The sequence below is a fragment of the Moschus berezovskii genome, chromosome 4 (assembly GCF_049115385.1).
Source record: "Moschus berezovskii isolate FMDL1 chromosome 4, NW_MosBer_1.0, whole genome shotgun sequence".
In the NCBI taxonomy this organism is placed as follows: Eukaryota; Metazoa; Chordata; class Mammalia; order Artiodactyla; family Moschidae; genus Moschus; species Moschus berezovskii.
In genome coordinates, this window is record NC_142463.1 from 117,148,978 (window position 1) to 117,170,452 (window position 21,475).

Sequence of the window (21,475 nt, forward strand, 5' to 3'; positions counted from 1 at the left end):
AGCTTCACATTGTTTCATCTTCAGCTGAAACACATACTACGCGTCAGTGTCTATTACGCCACGGCACTGTGTGCCCGCCCTTTTTTATTACTTAAGATAAGCTAACATAATAGTCAAGCTTAATCCTGTACTATGTATCTATTTTTATATAGCACCACTGTTCCTCCTTCATGTCTTGGCACACACTGTTTTCAGTGTTAAAAAATCTTGAGAGATTTTAGTTTACATTCATAGAGTTATAGCATTCACTCATGGAATGGTCCAGAGGAACATAGCTAGGATGGGGGGACGGTCTAGAAACCATGTCATGGGGAGAAGAATGGTTTAAGGGTTGGTATGATTCAGTCAGCTGAAGAAAAGAAGACTGAAAGTAGAGCCATTTTCTAGAAAATGAAGGTTGTCCTGTGGAAAATAGGATAACTGTTCTGGGTTATTCTGGAGGACTCATCTAGAACAGGTGCAGGTAAGTTATAGAAAGTGAAAGTCAAAGTCGCTCAGTCGTGTCTGACTCTTTGCAATCCCATGGATGTACACTCCATGGAATTCTCCAGGCCAGAATACTGGAGTGGGTAGCCAGCTGTTCCCTTATCTTCCCAACCTAAGGATCAAACCCAGGTCTCCCATATTGGAGGCGGATTCTTTACCAGCTGCCACCAAGAAAGCCAGAGAATACCTGAGTGGGTAGCCTATCCCTTCTTCAGTGAGTTTTCCCGACCCAGGAATCAGACTGGGGTCTCCTGTGTTGCAGGCCTATTCTTTACCAGCTGAGCTACAAGGGAAGCCCAAGTTATAGAAAAATTTCTTCTAAGAGTCTTTGATGCAATAATTCTATTTAAAAACAAGAAGAGATCATTGTTTTTCTTCTAGGCTTAATATCTGAATAATGAGCATCTTAATGTTGGCAGTCATCATTGTATATCACTGACAGACATTCTATAATCTTTATAAACATTTCAATTAATTATTTGTCGGTCTATTAGCCAGACATCCTCTAGAAGTTCTTTGATGTGAAAGATTATGTCTGTTTTGGTTTTAAACTCTTTGAGTGCTTTGTAAATTTGGTGAATAATGCAGTCAACGTTGAAGAACTGGGGGATGTGTGAGATGAGAAAGTATAGAACCAACAACTATTAGCTTTTTTTTTAAGCATTCTTATTATTTTTCAAAATTCAGAATTGACAGTGTTATACAAGAAAGATTCAAGTACTGTATGTCTGGTGCAAGAGACATAAAGACGATTAGAATACATTTTCTAATCAACCTGCACTGAGAGTTTTGTGCTTGTTTTTCCTTGACTAGCACATCAGGGAGTGAGCCAAGCCTTTTCAGTATGAGTTTTCTATTAGAGGTTTGGACTTAATGTTTATTTCAAGTAAAGAAACATCAGTCTGTACTCTATCAGCTGGCCAAGCCATTCAGGAACCCAGGATAAATCTGTTCCAGAAGGAGCTGCAGAAAACTTTGATCTGTTCACATATGTAGTCTCCTGTGACCTCAACAGTGTGTGTATGTGTTAGACTCAAGTCCTATTAAATTAGGATAAATTTGAGTTAGTATAACCCCAATTCAAAATGGCCAAAATGAAAACTTTTTCAGCAAGCGTTTTTTTTGTGTGTGTTTTTAAACCACAAAATGTGGTGGAAAAGTTGTCATTCGGTACCAAAAAAAAAGTGTATCATTTTTTTGTGGCTTTTATTGCTGACATGGCTTCTTTTTTTCTACCTTTTTGTTCTTTTTGTTTGGCTGGTTTCACTCTCCAGAGGTCTGCTCCTGCCATAGAGTAGCATTTTTAGCATACCATATTCTGCAAACTACATTAAGTGCCACATTTTCTGTTATGAAACAGTTTGCCTGGTTCAAATTATAATCTCACTCTTCCTGCCTTTTGCTGGTAAATCTGTTCTGTTTAACTCTTGGAAACCTCACCTAAGTCTTCAAGAAATATGGTTGGTTTTTGGCTCAGATCCTGATGGAAAAAATGAACATGGTCTCTCATTTCAGTGTAGAAATTCTCTTAAGCAGTTTCTTAGTAAATGGTAATCTTGGAACTACAAAGATGCCTTCATGGGAGAACATTCTTATCTTTCTTTAAAGTGCTATTGAATGTTGCTAAACATCAAACCAAGGGCTTGGAAACAGCAATCTGTTTAAATCTGCATTGAATACTTCCACTTACCCATTATAATTCCATAAAGTTCACAAGACATTACGGTCCTAGTTTTAAGGCTATGGAGCTACAACATTGTTTTGTTACTGGGACAACAGAGCAGGAAAAAAAAAGTGGTGAAATTCTATTCTAAATGTCTCAAGTGGGTTAAGGTGGAGCAAAAACCCTTAATAGAAATGAGTTGGTGGAAACAATGGAAAGAAAATGATCAGAAACAAGTTCAAAACTTGACGTAACATCAGACGGGAGACTGATGAAGGGGTACAGGCTGTACTGACAGGAGGCCGCAGGTCTTCCTCTCAGTCCATTCGCTCCACTGAGTGTCTTCCAAACCCCTTGTTACTTTGGACCCTCTGTCTCATTCTTTACTTAGTGACCTTGACTCCTTCCATCCCAGCCCCTTCCCTTTGGGAGTCCCTGTCCTGGATCACTAGAGCCATCTTGAGAAGGTGGGTGCTGGGGGATCCCTCTCCAGTGGCCTTGGGTGTGAGAATGGTGTGGAGGGCATTCCCCTGGTATCATACCAAATTGAAACTTTGTGTTTCTTTCTGTGGAGACAGTGTTGCAAGTTAAGTTCACAAATCCAGGTATTGTCAGTATTGTCGGCATGGGGGTGATGTGATACTGGCCCAGACGATGTTGCACACAGTGTTCCTTTATTGCAGTGGTGGAATGCTTAAGCTGGGAATTGACTACTTTTACAGCAGGCGGTAAGCAAACCTCTTCATTGTCCAGAGGGAGATGTTACCTCATCTCTCAAGGTCAACCCTGAGAAATGGCCTGGGTAAAAGAGTGGTCAGGGATTTGTATTCTTGTCATACCCAGGAGGATGTGTAGTAGCAGAACTCACAGGGTACCCCCTAAAGGAGTAGCTCCCTAGAAAAGCATGAATCTAAAACAATCTGTCTACAGTGCAAAGCAGTGTGGAGAAACTGTTAGAAAGGTGGAGAGTGTCTGTGTGCTGTTTCAGAAAAAAAAGTGCAACTGCTGGACATTTAAGATGCTTATTGTGTCTGTAAACCCACAAATAGATACTCTGTTAGGTCAGAGTGTGAGCTGAGTAGCCTTGAATTGTGTGACTACCTTAGACCTAAGAAGATATAGTGAATAAATAATGAACTTTTTAGTAACTAAATTCTTAGGCAACAGAGACGTTAAGATCATGATATTTCATCAGGCTATAAAGTGGAGGAATCCACCAGAACAAATTCAACAGGAAGATTTAGAGATCTGAAAAGCTATCCAGATTCTAGTAAAGAAATTACTTCTGTGCTGACTACTTTTTGGCTTTGGTGCTACCAGACACTCTGCACGTAAAATAAAAACATGCTTTGTTAAAATATTTGCAGCCCCTCTTTAGATGGAGATTTGGGACTCCTAAAAATTTATCCTGAATAAAGACTTTGGCAAGTAATCTCTTCTGTGGTTACAGTAGCTTTGGAATGAGAAGTGAACAGATTTCTTTTTTTCCCTGATGTGTTGCATTAGATTAGATTTATGTTATGGCAAGTTTAACATTCTTTATTCTTTCTCAGTTTAGCATCTTGATAAGGTTAATAAATAATTATTTTTAGAGGGATGCTGATTTATATCTTAATAAATAGTTAAATGCTTCTGTCCTTCCTCTGATTTCTCTTCCTATAAACTACCCCTGGAGACTCATTCTTAGGAAGACAGTCCTCCCATGACCTAGATGCTTTCTAGCCATTTTGTTTCCCTGCTCAGAAGCAATCATTGTTACCAGTTTTTTGTGCATTCTTTCTGAGATAGTTCTTTAGTATATAAGAATATATCTTTTTACCTATTTTATGGAAATGGTAACATACTATAAATACTATCCTGCATGTCACTCTTCTCAATATATCTTAGAGATTTTTCGACAGCAGTACGTAAAAAGTTTTCTTATTATTTTACTACGTGCATGGTAGTCTTATCTCATACAGCTGTCATAATCATTTAAGAGTTTTGTGGTGTGTTTTTTTCGTTGTAAACATTCCTCCATTGAATACCTTGGTACTTATTTCAGTTTGTTCACATGAACATATATCTGTAGGAGAAATTCCTGGAACTGAAACTAGGGCATCAGAAGCTAGGTAGTTTTTCACCTTAGGGGTAGTTGTAATTTGTTCTACTTTATTTATTTATTTATTTTTAATTTTAATTGGAGGCTAATTACTTTATTGTATTGGTTTTGCCATACATGGACATGAATCTGCCCCGGGTGTACATGTGCTCCCCATCCCATCCCTCTGGTTCATCCCAGTACAATACGAATGACAGTCACAGGGTTTCTTAACGGAACCCATCGATAGGTTTCCGTGTTTCCGTAAACAGGTTCCCTTTTCTTCACCTCACTCTGTTCCTTGCATAATTGCTTGTGATACTTTGTATGCATGTACATTTGTCTGGAAGGAGAAGTCCTTAGCTTCTGCCTTCCATGGCCTTTTGAGGTGAATGAAAGTCCTTGTTTGCTTGGAGTTTTTTAATAGCCTAATTGGGCTAAAATTCATATACTATGGAGTTTACCTTTTTATTTTAAAAAATTATATATATTTTTTGGCTTTGCTGGGTCTTCATTGCTGTGCACAGGCTTTCTCTAACTGCAGCAAGTGGCGGCTACTCTTTCGTGGCAGTGCATGAGCTTCTGATTGTGGTGGCTTCTCTTGTTGCAGAGCATGGGCTCTAGGGTGCTTGGGCTTCAGTAGTTGTGGCACATGGGTTTGGTTGCCCTGCCGCATGTGAAATCCTACTGGACCAAGAATCAAACTTGTGTCTCCTGCATTGGCATGTGGATTCTTAGCCACTGGACCACCAGGGAAATCTGAGTTTACCCTTTTAAAATGTGCTATTTAGTGATTGCTTAGTATATTCTCAGAGTTATGCAGCTGTTACTGTTTCATCACCCTAAAAAGAAACTCCATTCCTGTTAGCAGTCCTTCCTCATCCGCCGTCGTCTTCATCCCCTGGCAGCTACTTTCTGCTTTCTGCATAAGGGAAAGTGAAAGTCACTCAGTCGTGTCTGACTCTTTCTGACCCCATGGACTATACCGTCCATGGAATTCTCCAGGCCAGAATACTGGAGCGGGTAGCCTTTCCCTCCTCCAGGGGATCTTCCCATCCCAGGGATCAAACCCAGGTCTCATGCATTGCGGGCGGATTCTTTACCAGCTGAGCCACCACGGAGGCCCAGGAATACTGGAGTGGGTAGCCTATCCCTTCTCCAGCGGATCTTCCCGACCCAGGAATTGAACTGGGGTCTCCTGCATTGCAGGTGGATTCTTTACCAACTGAGCTATAAGGGAAGCCTGCTTTCTGTATGGAGTTGCCTATCCTGGACATTTCATATCTATAGAATTATACATGATGTAGCTTTTGTGTATGACTTCTTTCACTTAGCACAATATTTTTCAAGATGCATTTATGTGGTATATTTCAATGTTTACTCCTTTTTATGGCCAAATAATACTCCATTTTTCAGATACACCACATTTGGTTTCTTCATTCATCAGTCGATGGACATTTGGGTAGTCTCCGCTTTTAGGCTATTAGGAATAATGCTGCTTTGAAAATTACTGTGCAAGTTTTTGTAGTCTTTTAAAAACAATTTTTAGTATATAAAGAGTGTTTACAAATCAGAAAGATGCAAGTTAGTCCAACAATCAAATGGACAAAATAAGTGAATAGATAATTTACAAAGGAAAATGACAAATTATTTCAATGAAAGTACCATTGGCTTTATAGTCCTAAAAGTGTATATTCTCCAGAACATTACTGCTCTACAAATGTGTGAAACAATATTAATTGTTAACAGAAGAGAACTTTTGACTGCTTAAAGGTGGTTAACAAATAATACTCAAAGATTAAACCTGTTATGGTTGACATTTTCTGTGGCTCTTACCTCCCTTGGTTATGAGTTTTAAAGGAAAGTTCTTTTTTCTTTTCCTGTAACTCCTTAGTGTTATGTTTGCACTGTAGTCGTGTGTGTGTGTCTGTATGTGTGTGTCCACTTGTACCAGACCTTGTGTATGGTAATAATTTCACACTTTAAAAAGTTGTAAAAGCAAAACTAGTGCAGGGAACACCCATGTACCTTTACCTGGACTTACCTGTTGTTAACATTTTACCATTTGCTTTATCAGTTAGTTTTATTTATCTGCCTATCTATCCATCTGCATATATATATATATATATACATTTTTGTTTCTGAACTATTTTACAGTAAGTTGCATACCTTATAGTTCTTCACCCTTAAATATGTCAGTGTGTATTTCCTCAGAATAGGGATATTCTCTTACATACCCACAGTACAGTTATCACCTTCATAAATTTGTGTTTGTAAAATACTTTATTCAGCTGTCAGTATGACAGTTTTATCACTTGAGTTTTCCCCCTCCAATATAGGATCCCTGGAGGGTCAGATACTGCATTGAGATGTCTCTGACTTCTTTTAATCTGGAGGATTTCCGTAGCCTTTGTCTTTTTGACATTTCTGAGAAGTTCAGCTCTTTTCTAATATAGATTTGATAATTCACATTTATTTTCACATAGTCCTATTTGATTCTCTCAAAATCCTTGTAAAGTGGGCTTTATTCCCACTTTACCATTGAATGAATCAATTGGTTAAATATTTCAGTCAAGGCCATATTACTTAGATGGCTGATATTAATGAACTGGTATATACCAGACGCTTTGTTGTAAAGTGCATAAAACCTCATAATGGCCTTCTCAGGCAAATGAGAGTCCTGATAAATACAGAATAAGGAGCAGACTGAGGGATCTTTGGAGGAGAGTGAATTAGATTTTTATTCTTAGGCTCTGGTTTTCTGCTTTCGTATGAATTAAATGGGATTTCCAGATTTTGTCTGTTTTTGTTTTAATCTTATATTTAATATTTGAAATCTGTAAAAATAAGAGCTGGAATGAAGGCAGATATTTGCAATATTACTTTAGTTGAACAGTTTATCAGGGTATCTCTGAGGCACATTGTTGATGGAATTAAGAATTTTTGTTTCCTCACCCAGTTTATTCATAGCTGCAGAATATTTCTTTTTAGTGAAACTTACAGCTCAGTGGTAAAAAATCTGCCTGCAGTGCAGGAGCCACAGGAGGCATGAGTTTGATCCCTGGGTCTGGAAAATCCCATGGAGGAGGAACTGGCAACCCACTGCAGTATTCTTGCCTGGAGAATCCCATGGATAGAGGAGCGTGGTGGGTGACAGTCTATGGGGTGGCAGAGGCGGATATGACTGGAGCAACTTAGCACCGCATGGCATGTGTGTGGACATTACAGTTTGCAGAGAACCTTCATGTCCATTAAATTCGATCCTCACCTCCATCATATGACCTGCGATAGTGGAGTTGGGATTCAGGCCTTGGCCTTCCCTCAGGTCAGCACTGTGGTCTTTACTCGGTGCTCCATCAGTGAGGCTTTACTGTCAAGGCAGCCCTGATGCAGTGCCCACTTCAAATTGTCCGTATCTTGAAACTTGGTGTTCCCTTTTCTCTCTCTCTACAAATGTGTTCTCTTAATTAAGAAATAAACTCAAGCAGCTGGTTTTAAGTTTTGTGAGACAAATATAAAGATTGACTTTATTTGAACAGTCTGGGATCAGATGAAACAGCAGAGTTAATAGCATCCATTTTTTGTGATACAGAAGTCGTTATTGTGCTACATGGTAATTAAGCACACATGTTTAACATCGGCACTAGAACCATTTTGTTTTTGGATTGGATGAGACCTTTAGAGTATTAAAGTGTCAGTGTCAAGTAGACGAAGTTTATTTCTTTTTTATTTAATTGAATAAAGTTTCGTTTGATATAATGAAGAGGTTAATCAGTGACAGTGTTTGCTTTATACATCAATTTAGAGAGAGAGATTCAGCAAAATGAGAATTAGAACTGACAGATGTATAGTAACCTAGTGATTCATTCACCTGTGTGTTACCAACACTTAATCTGTCTTGAGCTTGTGTGAGATGTTGGGATGTATTTCTTAGTGGTAAAATATTTTAATATCTTTATAGCCATTCAGGACTTCGAAGCTCATTTTTTAGCAACGTCACAGAATCAAGGGTCTAAATAGTCTATTTTATTTGTAAGAAGAACATGTCTTGTAGTGTTTATCAGTAACTTAAAATGAAACATAATGCAAAGAGACTTAGGATTTTGACTCTTAAATTGATCCAGCCTTCAGAAAGTATTTCTCCATTTGTGAAAGTTCTCCTTTTATGAGAGTCTTTCTTCTTTAATTTTTATTTTTTAATTGTTATTTTTTAATATAAATTTATTTATTTTAATTGGAGGCTAATTACTTTAAAATATGGTATTGGTTTTGCCATACATTGACATGAATCAGCCATGGGTGTACACGTGTTCCCCATCCTGAACCCCCCTCCCAACTCCCTTCCCATCCCATCCCTCTGGGTCATCCCATTACACCAGCCCCGAGCACCCTGTCTCATGCATTGAACCTGGACTGGCGATCCGTTTCACATATGATAATATACATGTTTCAGTGCCATTCTCCCAAATCATTCCACCCTCTCCCTCTCCCACGGAGTCCAAAAGACTGTTCTATACATCTGTGTCTCTTTTGCTGTCTCGCATATAGGGTTATCGTTACCATCTTTCTAAATTCCATATATATGCGTTAACGTATTGCATTGGTGTTTTTCTTTCTGGCTGACTTCACTCTGTATAATAGGCTCCAGGTTCATCCACCTCATTAGAACTGATTCAAATGCATTCTTTTTAATGGCTGAGTAATACTCCATTGTGTATATGTACCACAGCTTTCTTATCCATTCGTCTGCTGATGGACATCTAGGTTGCTTCTATGTCCTGGCTGTTATGAACAGTGCTGCGATGAACATTGGGGTACACGTGTCTCTTTCAATTCTGGTTTCCTTGATGTGTATGCCCAGCAGTGGGATTGCTGGGTCATATGGCAGTTATGAGAGTCTTTCTTACAGTCAAATAAATGTTTAATAGTGAAACACTATGTTTTATAGTGCAGTGGCACTAAAGGGAGAGTATTTTTCTGCTTTGGAGTTTTCCTTTTCCAAGGCATAATGCTTGGTGAAAGAGTAGTCTGAAGGCAGGATGATCAGAAGCAGGGACTGGCTATCTGTTCATTCATCTCAATCATGCTGAATCATCTTATACACCCACAGGGAGATGTGTCAATTGATTAATGGGCCAGAGTGTTGATTTTATATTTGTAGACTGCTAACAGAGAAGGGTAAACTTCCAGATACAAGCAGTTCCATAAGCCTTCAATTTCAACAGGCACAGTTCCATAAGCCTTCAATTTCAACAGGCACATAATTAAAGTAACCACATAGTTCACTGAGTTTAGAGCTCCATACTGTAATGCAGGACTTCCTGTTTGGTCTTTAAAAGCAGTGTGGAGCTGTTGTGTAAGTAGCACTGGTCTTGGAATTAACTGCCCTAAACTCTAGCCTCGATTCTTCTACTCTAACAGTATCGAATGATGAGCCTTATTTTAAAGAATCTTGAAAACTATAACAACTTCAACAAGAGGAGATTAATTAAATGTATTATGGAACATCAGCATAATTGAAACACTGTGCTGCCATTGTCATGGCATGTCAAAGATGATCATGAGATGTTTTATGGGGAAAAAAATAAGTTTATAAAACAGTAATTACAGGTAGTCCTTTTTTTCTTTTAAAATATCCTCCCCTGTCAAACAAACAAACAATATGCGTATGTTTAATCTGAAATTTTAATTCTTTTTTTACCCCCGAAAATGCACAATAATTTAAATGTTTTACTCAGCTGAAGATAGCTTGTTGAGATGTAAAGCTGGAGCTCTGTGTTTGGAGATTCCTGTGGACTTCATATATTTTTACTGTATTCATCCTTTGTATTTATTGGTAATACTGAGTAGTTACTGCATTTTCAGAAACATTGTTATCTCTCTGTGGGAAGAAATGAATATTGGCTACAGGTGGTTTTCGTTTTCTCAGTGTGAGGCATGTGCACTGACAGCCTTTGAAACTTTCTGCTGTATGATATGCAGGTGCGTTTATTGTTGATAGAAATCCCTAATCCTGTTGTGAAATTTACTAAGTAGTGTGCCATCTGTAAGCCTCCCCAGGGTCCGTACATTAATCAGCCTTTAGAGTAAGGTTACCTTTTGTCCAGCTTTCAGTATAAACTCTTCCATCTGGGAGCCTTCTCTTTTATGAGCTTGCTCAGCACTCTGTGTCCTTCAGCACTCTGGCGTTCAGTATTAATATGGACACTGGCATTCTCAGTCATAATGAAGGCCACTAAGAGTAACATTAGAGTGAACAAAGTGGCATTCTCCAGAAAATAGTTTGAAATTGATAAATAATTAAAAGCCATCATGATTTGCCGCTGCTCTGTGTGTGTGTGTTTAAGCGTCATTGAAGAGTGGGATAGTTATGCCGCAGGGAACTTTTGTAGATTGATGGTTATTGAAGTCAGCATTCTTGTGAAGTTTCAGTTAAGAAAAAGAAAGGGGGAAGGATACACTTCTTGACATCTCATGTAATATTTCTTTTCCTTGTGGATTCGTTTTTTTTTTCCTTATGGATTCTGATTGCTCAGTTGGATTTGGTATACCTCTTTTCTAGAAAATGTAGTATGAGGGGGAATTGCATTGTTATTTCAAAAGAAATCAGCATTAAATTATTTAATTTTATTTATATATCTCAGTAAAATTATTAAACAGCCACGGTAAAATGTTTACTTTTTAAAAAATCCTTTAAAAACCAGAGAAGTCAGAAATTCTGTCATCTGTATACTTATAATAATAAATTTAATATTATTTGGTTCTTTTTATGGACTTAATTTTACTATCTCACATTCTCTGAAATAAGCTAATGCTAAAACACGTTTCACATCTTTGTTTAGAAAATATGACAAGAGTAATTTGGGTCACTAAGTTTTGATTATGGTAGATATTGTGGGTCATATCACATAGTTTTGGCTTCCAAGGTATAAAATCTAGGAAAAGAGAGAAAAATTCAGCATTTTTGAAACAGAGCATTCAGCTGTATCTTCTGAATTATAAGGACATAAGTAATTCAGAAAATATTAAAAACTCCAATTGGTCTGTCATAATTAAGAGTTTGGATGGTCCTTAGAATTAGCTTATAGAGGAGATAGCATTCTAAATCAGAACAAATAGGATGAATAAAGGAATGAGTTCGATATGTGTGAAGACCATGGAATAACCTTGACTGGAAGGTGTGGTGTAAATAATTGTAGAGTTAGGAAAGTAGAGAGTGGTCACATTATGGAAGATTTTAAAAGCCAGGGTGGTAGGTAAAATACATGACTAGCTTTTGCAATGGAGTAGCAAGATTAAAATGTTTTTAGGAAAAGAAAGTTATCTTAAAAATGGTAGAAAGAGCTTGAAGCCAGTTGAGGTAGTTAGAAGGCTGTTGCAGTAATCTATTTTATTTTTATTGGAGGCTAATTATTTTACAATATTATATTGGTTGGTTTTGCCATACATTGACATGAATCCGCCCCGGGTGTACATGAGTTCCCCCTCCCAAACCCCCCTCCCACCTCCCTCCTCCCCTTATCCTCTCTCTGGGTCATCCCCGCATACCAGCCCCGAGCATCCTGTAACATGCATCGACCCTGAACTGGCGATTCATTTCACATATGATAATATACATGTTTCAGTGCCATTCTCCCAAACCATGTTGCAGTAATCTGGAGATGAGTTAATATGTGCCTGCGTTAGGAGAATGGCAGTGGAATTAGAGAAGAAGGAATGACAGACACATTTTCACTGGAATTAACTTGGTTGTTCGTGTATCTTCAATACGTATTTAGTGAGTAAATAAGAGGTTGAGAGAGGCAGTAAATTTAGGGAATGAAAGAAAAATAGGTTATTGGTCACACCCCCTTTGTATCCTGAGAGATACCACTGATAGAAGATCATAAATTTTAAAGAATAGGTAGAGGGAGATAATGAATTCAATTGGCACATGGTGAATTTGAAGTGATGGTAACTCTACCAGTAGAAGTGGCCCTATAAATAACTGGATAGATGGTTCCGAAAAACAAGTAATTCAGGGCCTGTGATATAGATTAAAGCTGTATGTATACATGTATATAGTATTTCTAAAGGGAAAATGGGAAGATCAATAAATAAATCTTATTACTTATCAATAAGTAAGTCTTATTTCTGGTGAAAACACCAGAAGAAATCATTTAACAGGTTTTAGAAGGCCTTATTCGGAGAAGGCAATGGCAAGCCACTCCAGTACTCTTGCCTAGAAAATCCCTTGGACAGGGGAGCCCGGTGGCTTGCAGTCCATGGGGTCGCTACGAGTCTGACGTGGCTGAGCGACTTCACTTTCACTTTTCACTTTCACACATCGGAGAAGGAAATGGCAACCCACTCCAGTGTTCTTGCCTGGAGAATCCCAGGGACGGGGGAGCCTGGTGGGCTTCCGTCTATGGGGTCACGCAGAGCTGGACACGACTGAAGTGACTTAGCAGCAGCAGCAGCAGCAGAAGGCCTTATTTAATCACTTGATTTCAGTTTATTTCATTTGAGTATTTTTATTAAAAAACAACCAGTAAGCTATCTTTTGAACAGTTTGTTTAAAGATAATTGTATCTGATTCTGAAATCTGACTGTTTTTGATTTACTGTAACCTTTCCTAGATTGCTGTGCTTAGGAGACAGCAGCGCATGATTAAAAATCGAGAGTCAGCTTGTCAGTCCCGCAAGAAGAAGAAAGAATACATGCTAGGCTTAGAGGCCAGGTTAAAGGCAGCGCTTTTGGAGAATGAGAAGCTGAAGAAAGAGAATGGTTCGCTGAAGCGGCAACTGGATGAAGTTGTATCAGAGGTGAGTGCTAGTTAGTGATAGAGGCGAGATGATGGGTTGAAGTATTTTTTTTTCCTGATAAAGCAATTGGGAATTTTACATTTTAAATTAAATTTTGTAAAATAATAATAGGAAAAGGCAGGCACAATAAGCCTAGAAACATTTGTAGTAAGGATAAAGTGTTGGAAAGAGGAGCTTTTGAATTGTACCTCCCAAGCTGTGTACAAAAATTGTCTCCTTTTCCTGGGTTTCTTCTCCCTTATTATCATAGCACCCTTTCTCTGTCTTGTTTTTGTTTTTTTGACTGAAGGAATCACATCAGGTCTCCTAAGTAGTCCCACTAGGTCTTCCCTTTTAGAAGAGTAAACAATACAAACTTTAAAAATGTAATGTGTTCTCAGTTCATCCAACCACTATGCTATACTTTGTATTTTGTTGCTATGCGTCCCTATGAGGCTAATCAACTCAATTCTGTTCATAAAATCTGCTGCTTTCAGAATTGCCTACCTCAGTGCTTTCTTGAACCAAACAGATGCCTCTGCCTAGTGAATGGGACTTCTTTGTTTGACTGTGCAGGGCAGCATGTGGGATCTTCATTCCCTGACCAGGGATCAAACCCATGCTCCCTGCCCCAGAGACTGGCTTCTTCCATTGCTCTTTCTATCTTGCCCTGAGCACATGGGAATATTCCATTATGTTACTGAAAACAGTGATTTAAGAGAGACAGGTTACTAAAGTACAGTGCCTTGGGATTCTTTGAAGATTCATAAGAACATAAAATTGTTGAATTCTTTCCTTTTGGGTGAAGAGGCCTCTGCAACAAGCGTTGCTATGTTTCTTCTCTCCTACTCCTCTCCTTAGTCTTTTGAAAAGTACTGTTTCCTCATATTTGCATTTTTGTTTTCATTTAAGCATTCTCATAACTGGTAAAGAGGAGAGTTATTATTATCTTAGATGTTGCTTTTTGTGAGACTGATGTGTAATTCAATTGTATTTAATATAACCATTTTCTTCAGAACCAGAGGCTTAAAGTTCCTAGTCCGAAGCGAAGAGCTATCTGTGTGATGATAGTTTTGGCATTTGTAATACTGAACTATGGACCCATGAGGTAAGTGTATAGATATTTGTTTTGGATACTAATGCTAGAAATTTGAATTATTATTTATTATTTTTGCTCTAGTCATAAGCTAGGGAAAAATGGATTTGTTTTTTCCTCCTCAGAGGCAAGATAACAGAAGAAAGATTGGTTCTTCTTTCTTGTTCTTCATGTAGGTCTGGCAGAAAGTAAAGTTCATGTTTTTTTAAATGAATGAAGCCTTAATTTATTAAACAGAGCACTGATAAAGCAGAATACTGAACTGAGAAAGATCATGGGCCTTGAAATTAGACTGAGTTCCAATCCCAGCTTCCCCACTTAGCTTAGTAACTTGGTTGTCTTATTCAAGTTACTTAATCTCTCTGTGCCTCAATTACTTACCTTTAAAATGTAATTATAATATCATCTCCCTCAATACTATGATACTTGAGTGTCAGTGATTATAAGGCACTTGAATGACTTCCTCCCTAACTAGAGCAGTAATTCTGTTTCCTCTTTAGTAGGTTTGGAACAGGAATTAATATAAATATTTTAAGCATTCTAGCTGTATTTGACACAGGTTTTCAGCTATATCACAACTAAGAAATGATGCATTTATGTTGAAATCATAGAATACTAGAATTCAAAGGGGTCTTAAAAATCATCTTTTCAGATTCCCACTAACCGTGGCATACTCAGCACGTGGACAAAATCAGCATCCTAGATGTTGGGGAGTCAAAAAGTAGTTAGTCAGGGGCCATGCCTTTAAAGATCCCATGACCCAGCTGGGAGGAGAGACATGTGAAAGGATGACCGCAGCTAATGTGATGAATGTCATAATTCAGTGTGAACAAAGTACTAAAAGAATATAAACGAGAGTATGCATTCCTTGAGGAGAAGGTTCACGTCATATTGATAGATGCTCAAAACATTTTCTTTTGTTGAGTGCCAGAATGATAAAGGGAATCCCATAGAGGAAGCTGAATCTTAAAGTATGATGATCGTTTGCCTGGTGGAAAGTATGGGAGAGGCAGACCATGCAGAGGGAGCAGCATGATAAAAGGCACAGTTGTGAAATGTCTGACATGTTCAGAAAAACAGCGAAAACTTCAGTGCATTCATGTATGTGGAAGCGTGTGAGGAAATAGAGCTAGTGACATAAGTGAGACCAGATGATGAAGCGCTTAGTATACCGCTCTATACGGGGCTTCTAGAGAACAGTCATTCCCGGGTGTTTAGGCAGGGGGTAACATAATCAGTTTCCTATCTTAGGAAGATGACTAAAATGACTCTGAGGGTGGTATTGAGAATGGTTTGGATGGAGGAGAAACTGTTGACAGAGACAGCATGGGATTCTGTTGATATATGTAAAGCTATAGATGAGAGTCTAAACTCGGACTATGGTGTTGGAAAGGATGGTCTGTCCCAGGGTACATCTCGGATGTAAACCCCGTGGGATTTGATGATGAATACAGTGTGGAATGTGAGGACGAAAGGAGAGAGAGTAAACAGAATTCAGAAATTCCTCTCTTGAGGGACCTAATGGTGATACCCTTATATGAAGTAGCCAACATACAAAGATGAATAGTTTCATGATGGAAAATAATGGCTTTTATTGTTAGTATGAATTTGAGATAGTGACTAGATATTGGGAATTACCAATTATCTGATAGATAGACAGAGATGTTAGTGGAGTAGCTGAGATTATCCAAGGAGAAAAATAGAGGAAGAATAAGAAGAAGAATCTGAGGGACTCGGCATGAACAATAGATAGACCCAGGGAAAGACACTCAAAGTGAATAGGATCGGAGACAGAATGAGAAGACAATGATTTTCTGAAGCCAAGGATGAAGAGAGTTTCAGGAGGGGCTTGAACAGTGGTATCACGTGTTGAGGGCTTGGGAGAGGCAGAAAACTGAGATGAGACTACTGAATTTGGTGATTAGCAGGTCAGTGGTAATCTTGGAAAGCAGATTTATTAGGGGTAGGAGTGAAATCTGTATTAAAATTAGTTGAGAACTGAAAGGAATTATAAGTTGAATAATAATAATCTCTTTTTTATTTATGAAGATTTTAAACAGAGAAAATAGTATAATAGTATAATGAACCCCCTTTTCACATGTTTAATAGCCAAACCAGGCCATTCCCATTTTATTTCTACGTAGTTGTTTTCTAAAAATAAAGTCACTCTCATAATGGACTTTTGTTGTTATTTGATGTTAGCACAGTTCCCCAGAGCATTTGAAATCTCTTCGTGGAGTCCCAGGGACCTAGCTTTTTAATTAGTTAACTAAGACAACTCAGTGAAAAGTCATAATTCCAAGTTGACTTATTTTTGAAAGTTGACACTCTACTAGACAAGTTACATAAAGTATACTGAAGAGATACCGGAAATGAGTATTTGAATTATTAAAAAAAATTTTTTTACTGCTTTTTTCATTATTTATTTTTGACGTTTTACCCGTATTCTTTTTTTTTTGTCATTCTAGTAAATAAACTGGAAAAGAATACCTGTATTCTTTATATTAAAATTATTTTGTTTTTGTGTGTGAAGACTGGACTCCTTTATCTGTTTTAAAAAATACTTATGTATTCCGCGGCATCGGTCTCAGCTCTGGCAGGCGGGGTCTCTCGTTGTAGCGCGTGGACTCCCTAGCTGTGGCCTGTGGGCCTGGCTGTGTCACAGGGCCCCAGCGCAAGTGTGCAGGCTCAGCACTTGTTGTGTGTGCGCTCAGCGTGTGGGTCCTTAGCTCTCCAACCAGGGCTCAAAGCCCTGTCCCCTGTGTTGCAAGGCGGATTCTTAACCACGGAAGCGTCAGGAAAGTCCCAAGGAGTGCGACTTCTTTATTCAAGAAGATCTGATTAATATAGGAGATAAGAAACGTGCTAATCAAAACTTTGTCATCCTGATTTAGGAACTAGAATATAATTAAATTCCTTGAATAAAGTGAATTAGATTACTGTAGAGAGAATATAAAGTCGTCAGTTAGTTCAGTCGCTTGGTCATGTCCAACTCTTTGCAACCCCATGGACTGCAGCACACCAGGCCTCCCTGTCCATCCCCAACTCCCGGAGTTTGCTCAAACTCACATCCATTGAGTCAGTGATGCCATCCAACCATCTCATCCTTTGCTGTCCCCTTTTCCTCCCGCCTTCAATCTTTCCCAGCATCAGGGTCTTTTCCAATGACCTTTTCCATCAGGTGGCCCAAGTATTAGAGCTTCAGCTTCAGCATCAGCCCTTCCAATGAATATTAGGACTGATCTCCTTTAGGATGTGGAGAAGGAAATGGCAACCCACTCCAGTATTCTTGCCTGGAGAATCCCAGTGACGGCAGAACCTGTTGGGCTGCAGTCCATGGGGTCGCACAGAGTTGGACATGACTGACGCGACTTAGCAGCAGCAGCAGCAGCCTTTAGGATGGACTGGTTGGATTTCCTTGCAGTCCAAGGGACTCTCAAGAGTCTTCTCCAGCACCGCAGTTCAAAAGCATCAGTTCTTCTGCGGTCATCAACAGCATCAATAGCGTCATCAACATTCACAGTGCCGCATTGTGTGCTGGGAGCCGCGGTGCCAGGTGGAGCTCCACGAGTGCAGGTTGCGGTGAGCAGGGGCTGCGATTTGTTGAGGTGCACGGGCTTCTTCCATCGGTGGCTTTTGTGTTGCATCACTCAGGCCTAGGTGCGTGGGCTTCAGCAGTTGCAGCCCGCAGTCTCAGTCATTGTGGCATGCAGGCTTTAGTTGCTTCACGGCATGTGGAATCTTCCTGGACTAGGGATTGAACTCACGTCCTGTCCATTGGCAGGCGGATTCCTATCCACTGGACTACCACGGAGTCCCAGAGATACGCATTTATGCTTGATTTCTTAAAAGTTGTGTGCTTTTAGTTCCTCATTTGTTATCTAGGCTCTATGAGGTGAGGTTCTCATTATTTTTTCAGTCAGACATACAGTGTATATTTTTATATGTTTGCCAGGTGCTGAGCAAGGAACCAGGAATTTAAACATGAATAAAAGCGTGTCTAGTAAGAGAAGCACATATGTAAACAATTGTAATATGAAAAAACATTATGTAGATATTGTGTAAAGATAGGAGCATATTCTTGAAGGAACATCAATAACTCTGATAATGGTAGTCACAGAGACTTTTTGTAGTAGCACTTGATAAAGATAGTGGAATTTTGCTGCAGGAAGTGAGAATGGTGTTGGGTATGTCCTGTTGTAAAAGTCTGTATAAGTCAACAAAGATTTGAAAGATAAGATAGGAACAAAAATTTTTTAATGAATTACTGATCTGCACAGATGCTGATGTGTATCAGAGGATGGGTCTTATTTCCATGAGCAAGTAGATTGACCCATTATGGATGTAGGGGATAGTGGTCTCAATTTATCAATAAAGGTTTGTGTTTAAAAAATTAGATGGATAGTACAAAAAGAGTAATTGAGAATGGGAGAAAGTTGAAATACTTGAAAATCCTGAGGAGCAACCCAAGGAAATCTATGCCTGTCTTTATGTGAAGGCTTTAGGAACAGAAAGTCAAGAAGTAGTGGGAATATTAAGAACTGTTCAGATTTTCAAAACATGTTTAAAAGGCTTAGACCGAAGATTAAAAAACAGAGAAGAGCTAGAAGAAATGAAGAAATATCAAAATGTTCTTAACAAGTTGGAATATCTCCAGACACCAAGAAGGAAGTAGGAACGAAACTGGCTACAAAACTCATGTAAAGCTGGAATTATTTCTTCTGGGGAAAATTTGGCACAAACAGTGAAATATCAAAGCTGGAGAGCGACAGTGACTTGAAAGACTGAAATCTACCCCTGAAGCAAATGTTGGGTATGAAGATGTTCCATCATGTATATTATTCAGAAGTATTTCTTAATTGACCTCAACGTTTGCAGTCTTTTTCACTGCAAGACAGAGGATCTTCTCAGGCCTGGGAGTCTGCCAGAGGAACAGGAACTCCCTGGTTGAACCTTATTAGTACCACCTGGAAGATATTTATTGAACAACTTTCACATCCGTGGCCTTGTGTGTATATATATAAAGCAAGCATTTTTCTGCTTTAATTGGTATAGAAACTGCATAGACTTTTAAATAACAGACCATGAGTTCTAACTCAACTTTTCTCAGGTACCACAAAGCTAAGTCTGGCCAGACGAATAGACATTTTAATCAGAGATTTCAAAAGCATTTTAGATTCAGGAACCTGAACTCTTTCAGAAGAGATCACATTACCATAATAGTGTTGTTAATGTTGTTTCAGATGTTCAATGTAGAATTGAACTTTTGTGCCTTACTGGTATGGGTCCAAGTGAGAAAATATATAACACACATTTGCCAAATAGAGGTATACCTTAAGAAACATTTCCTGAAGGCACTTGGTGATGAAATGTAAATACATCTTACGTCTAAAGTAAGAGAGTTTTGTCAAAGTAATGTGTAGCAAAACTGACTAGTTTGAAGAGTTTGGGGTACCTGAATAGTTATTATACTGAAAAAGAAAATAAACTAAATAGACTTAAAAGGGTTAATTTTTCTGACCTTATTGATATTGTGTAGATGGTAAAGAAGGCATCTAGTGGTTTTTGGCACAGGATTCAAGGAACTGGCCTATTCTGGGTGGTCTATAAAAACAGTAACTCTAGGCAGCAGGGAATAGCCAAACAGGACAAATGTGAATTGGTAGGAAACCCTCTTCTCACTTTCTACTCATTGAGGTTGATTCTATGATTATTAGTCATATTTTATAAAGAACCTGAAATTTAATCCAGATCTCTTTTTAAAAATTATCATTAAAAACTCTGCCTTTTCTGCTAAACCCTAAAGCATTTTCCCCCTGTCATTTATTCAAGAAAACCTTAAGGACTTCTGTTTTTGGCAATATGGCGGGCTAGAGGTACAGAGAAACTTTGCATTTTAGTATACCAGAAAATGCTATGTTAAAAAACAAATCAAAACTCTTACTTCATGGCCGAACTAAGGAAAACGGAAGGATTTCTCGGAAGCCAGGAATACTGAGCTAACACGAATCCATGCTGGTAAGCGGTCATTGGAAGTAGTGTTTGTCCTGGAGTTATTTGCTTATCCTTTTGGCCTAGCATCTGGGAACAGGAAAGAGAGCTCTGGACCCAAGCAAAGTGAGAAGTTCCAATTGAAGCCCTCCTACCTCCACCCAAATAAAGTCAGGACTTCTAAAGAATACCATTGTTGGTTGCTAAAAGAAAAAAAAGTAGATTACCATACCACAGAGGAGTAGTGTTGCAAAGTACCTTGCCTTTGAGTAGAATTAAAAGAAATTTTCTCTTTACCACAAGCCCTAACTCATGCAGGTTTGAGCCTGAGTTTATACTACTTGTGTGGCCTCTAAAAAACCAAGACAAAAATCTAGTTTAAGAGAGCCTCTGTTGGTGCTACTACTAGTCTCCTGGCCAAAGCAAATGCCAGCCCTTCTCAAAGAAAGGCACTTTAAATAGACATCTAAAAAAATTGCCAAAGGTAGGATTTCAGTTGAACATGAATCCATATCCCCTCACCTCCTCCAAATTATTAAACACCCCAGGAAACAGGCTACCATGAGCAAGAGTTAGACGAAATAAACTACAGAGTGAAACTCTGAAAGACTATAGATATTTGAATTAATAGATACAAAATATAAAAGAAGTATGTTAAAAGAGGGAGTTAAAGTAAAATTAAAGAACAAAAAACTATCAAAATTGATCAGGATATTTTGAAAAAAATCTGGAAATGTAATAATTAAAAAGTTTAAATTAGAAAAACAGTGCACATGTTAAAACAAAAATTTAGACACATTTGGAGAAAGAAATAGTAAGTGGGAAGATGGATCTGAGGAAATTATACAGAATGTAATTTAGAAACATAGAGATGGAAAACATGAGACCTATTAGGAGGCATGGGGTTATACTACCATAACTAAATAATCAAAGTAACCAATAACTGGAAAAGACTCTGATGCTGTGAGGGATTGGGGGGCGAAAGGAGAAGGGGACGACAGAGAATGAGATGGCTGGATGGGATCACAGACTCGATGGACATGAGTTTGAGTGAACTCCGGGAGTTGGTGATGGACAGGAAGGCCTGGCGTGCTGTGATTCATGGGGTCACAAAGAGTCGGACACAACTGAGCGACTGAACTGAACTGAACCAATAATCAATAATCAGTCATGAGATGTACTGACATCTCGTACCTCCTGATGTGATGCACTGAAAGGGCACAATATCACTCTTGGGATAATCTTGCCAAAAATCCATAACCTGAATTTTATCATGAAGAAACATTAGATAAGGCCAGATTTGAAGGACATCCAAAATCTTTTGTAGTCTTCAGAACTGTCAGGGTATTAAGGAAGGAGGAAAATGGACTCCAAAT

At 38.6% G+C, this 21,475-nt stretch overlaps 1 protein-coding gene across 2 annotated transcripts in view; it reads left to right on the forward strand.

Moving 5' to 3' along the window:
* The window catches only part of ATF6 (activating transcription factor 6), a 250,627-nt gene that overhangs the window by 37,277 nt on the left and 191,875 nt on the right, over positions 1 to 21,475 (forward strand). For both annotated transcript variants that reach the window (XM_055401458.2, XM_088835977.1), the window contains exons 8-9: positions 12,848 to 13,033; positions 14,029 to 14,120. In XM_055401458.2, coding sequence (XP_055257433.2) covers positions 12,848 to 13,033; positions 14,029 to 14,120 — 278 coding nt within the window. The remainder of the gene's footprint in view (positions 1 to 12,847; positions 13,034 to 14,028; positions 14,121 to 21,475) is intronic.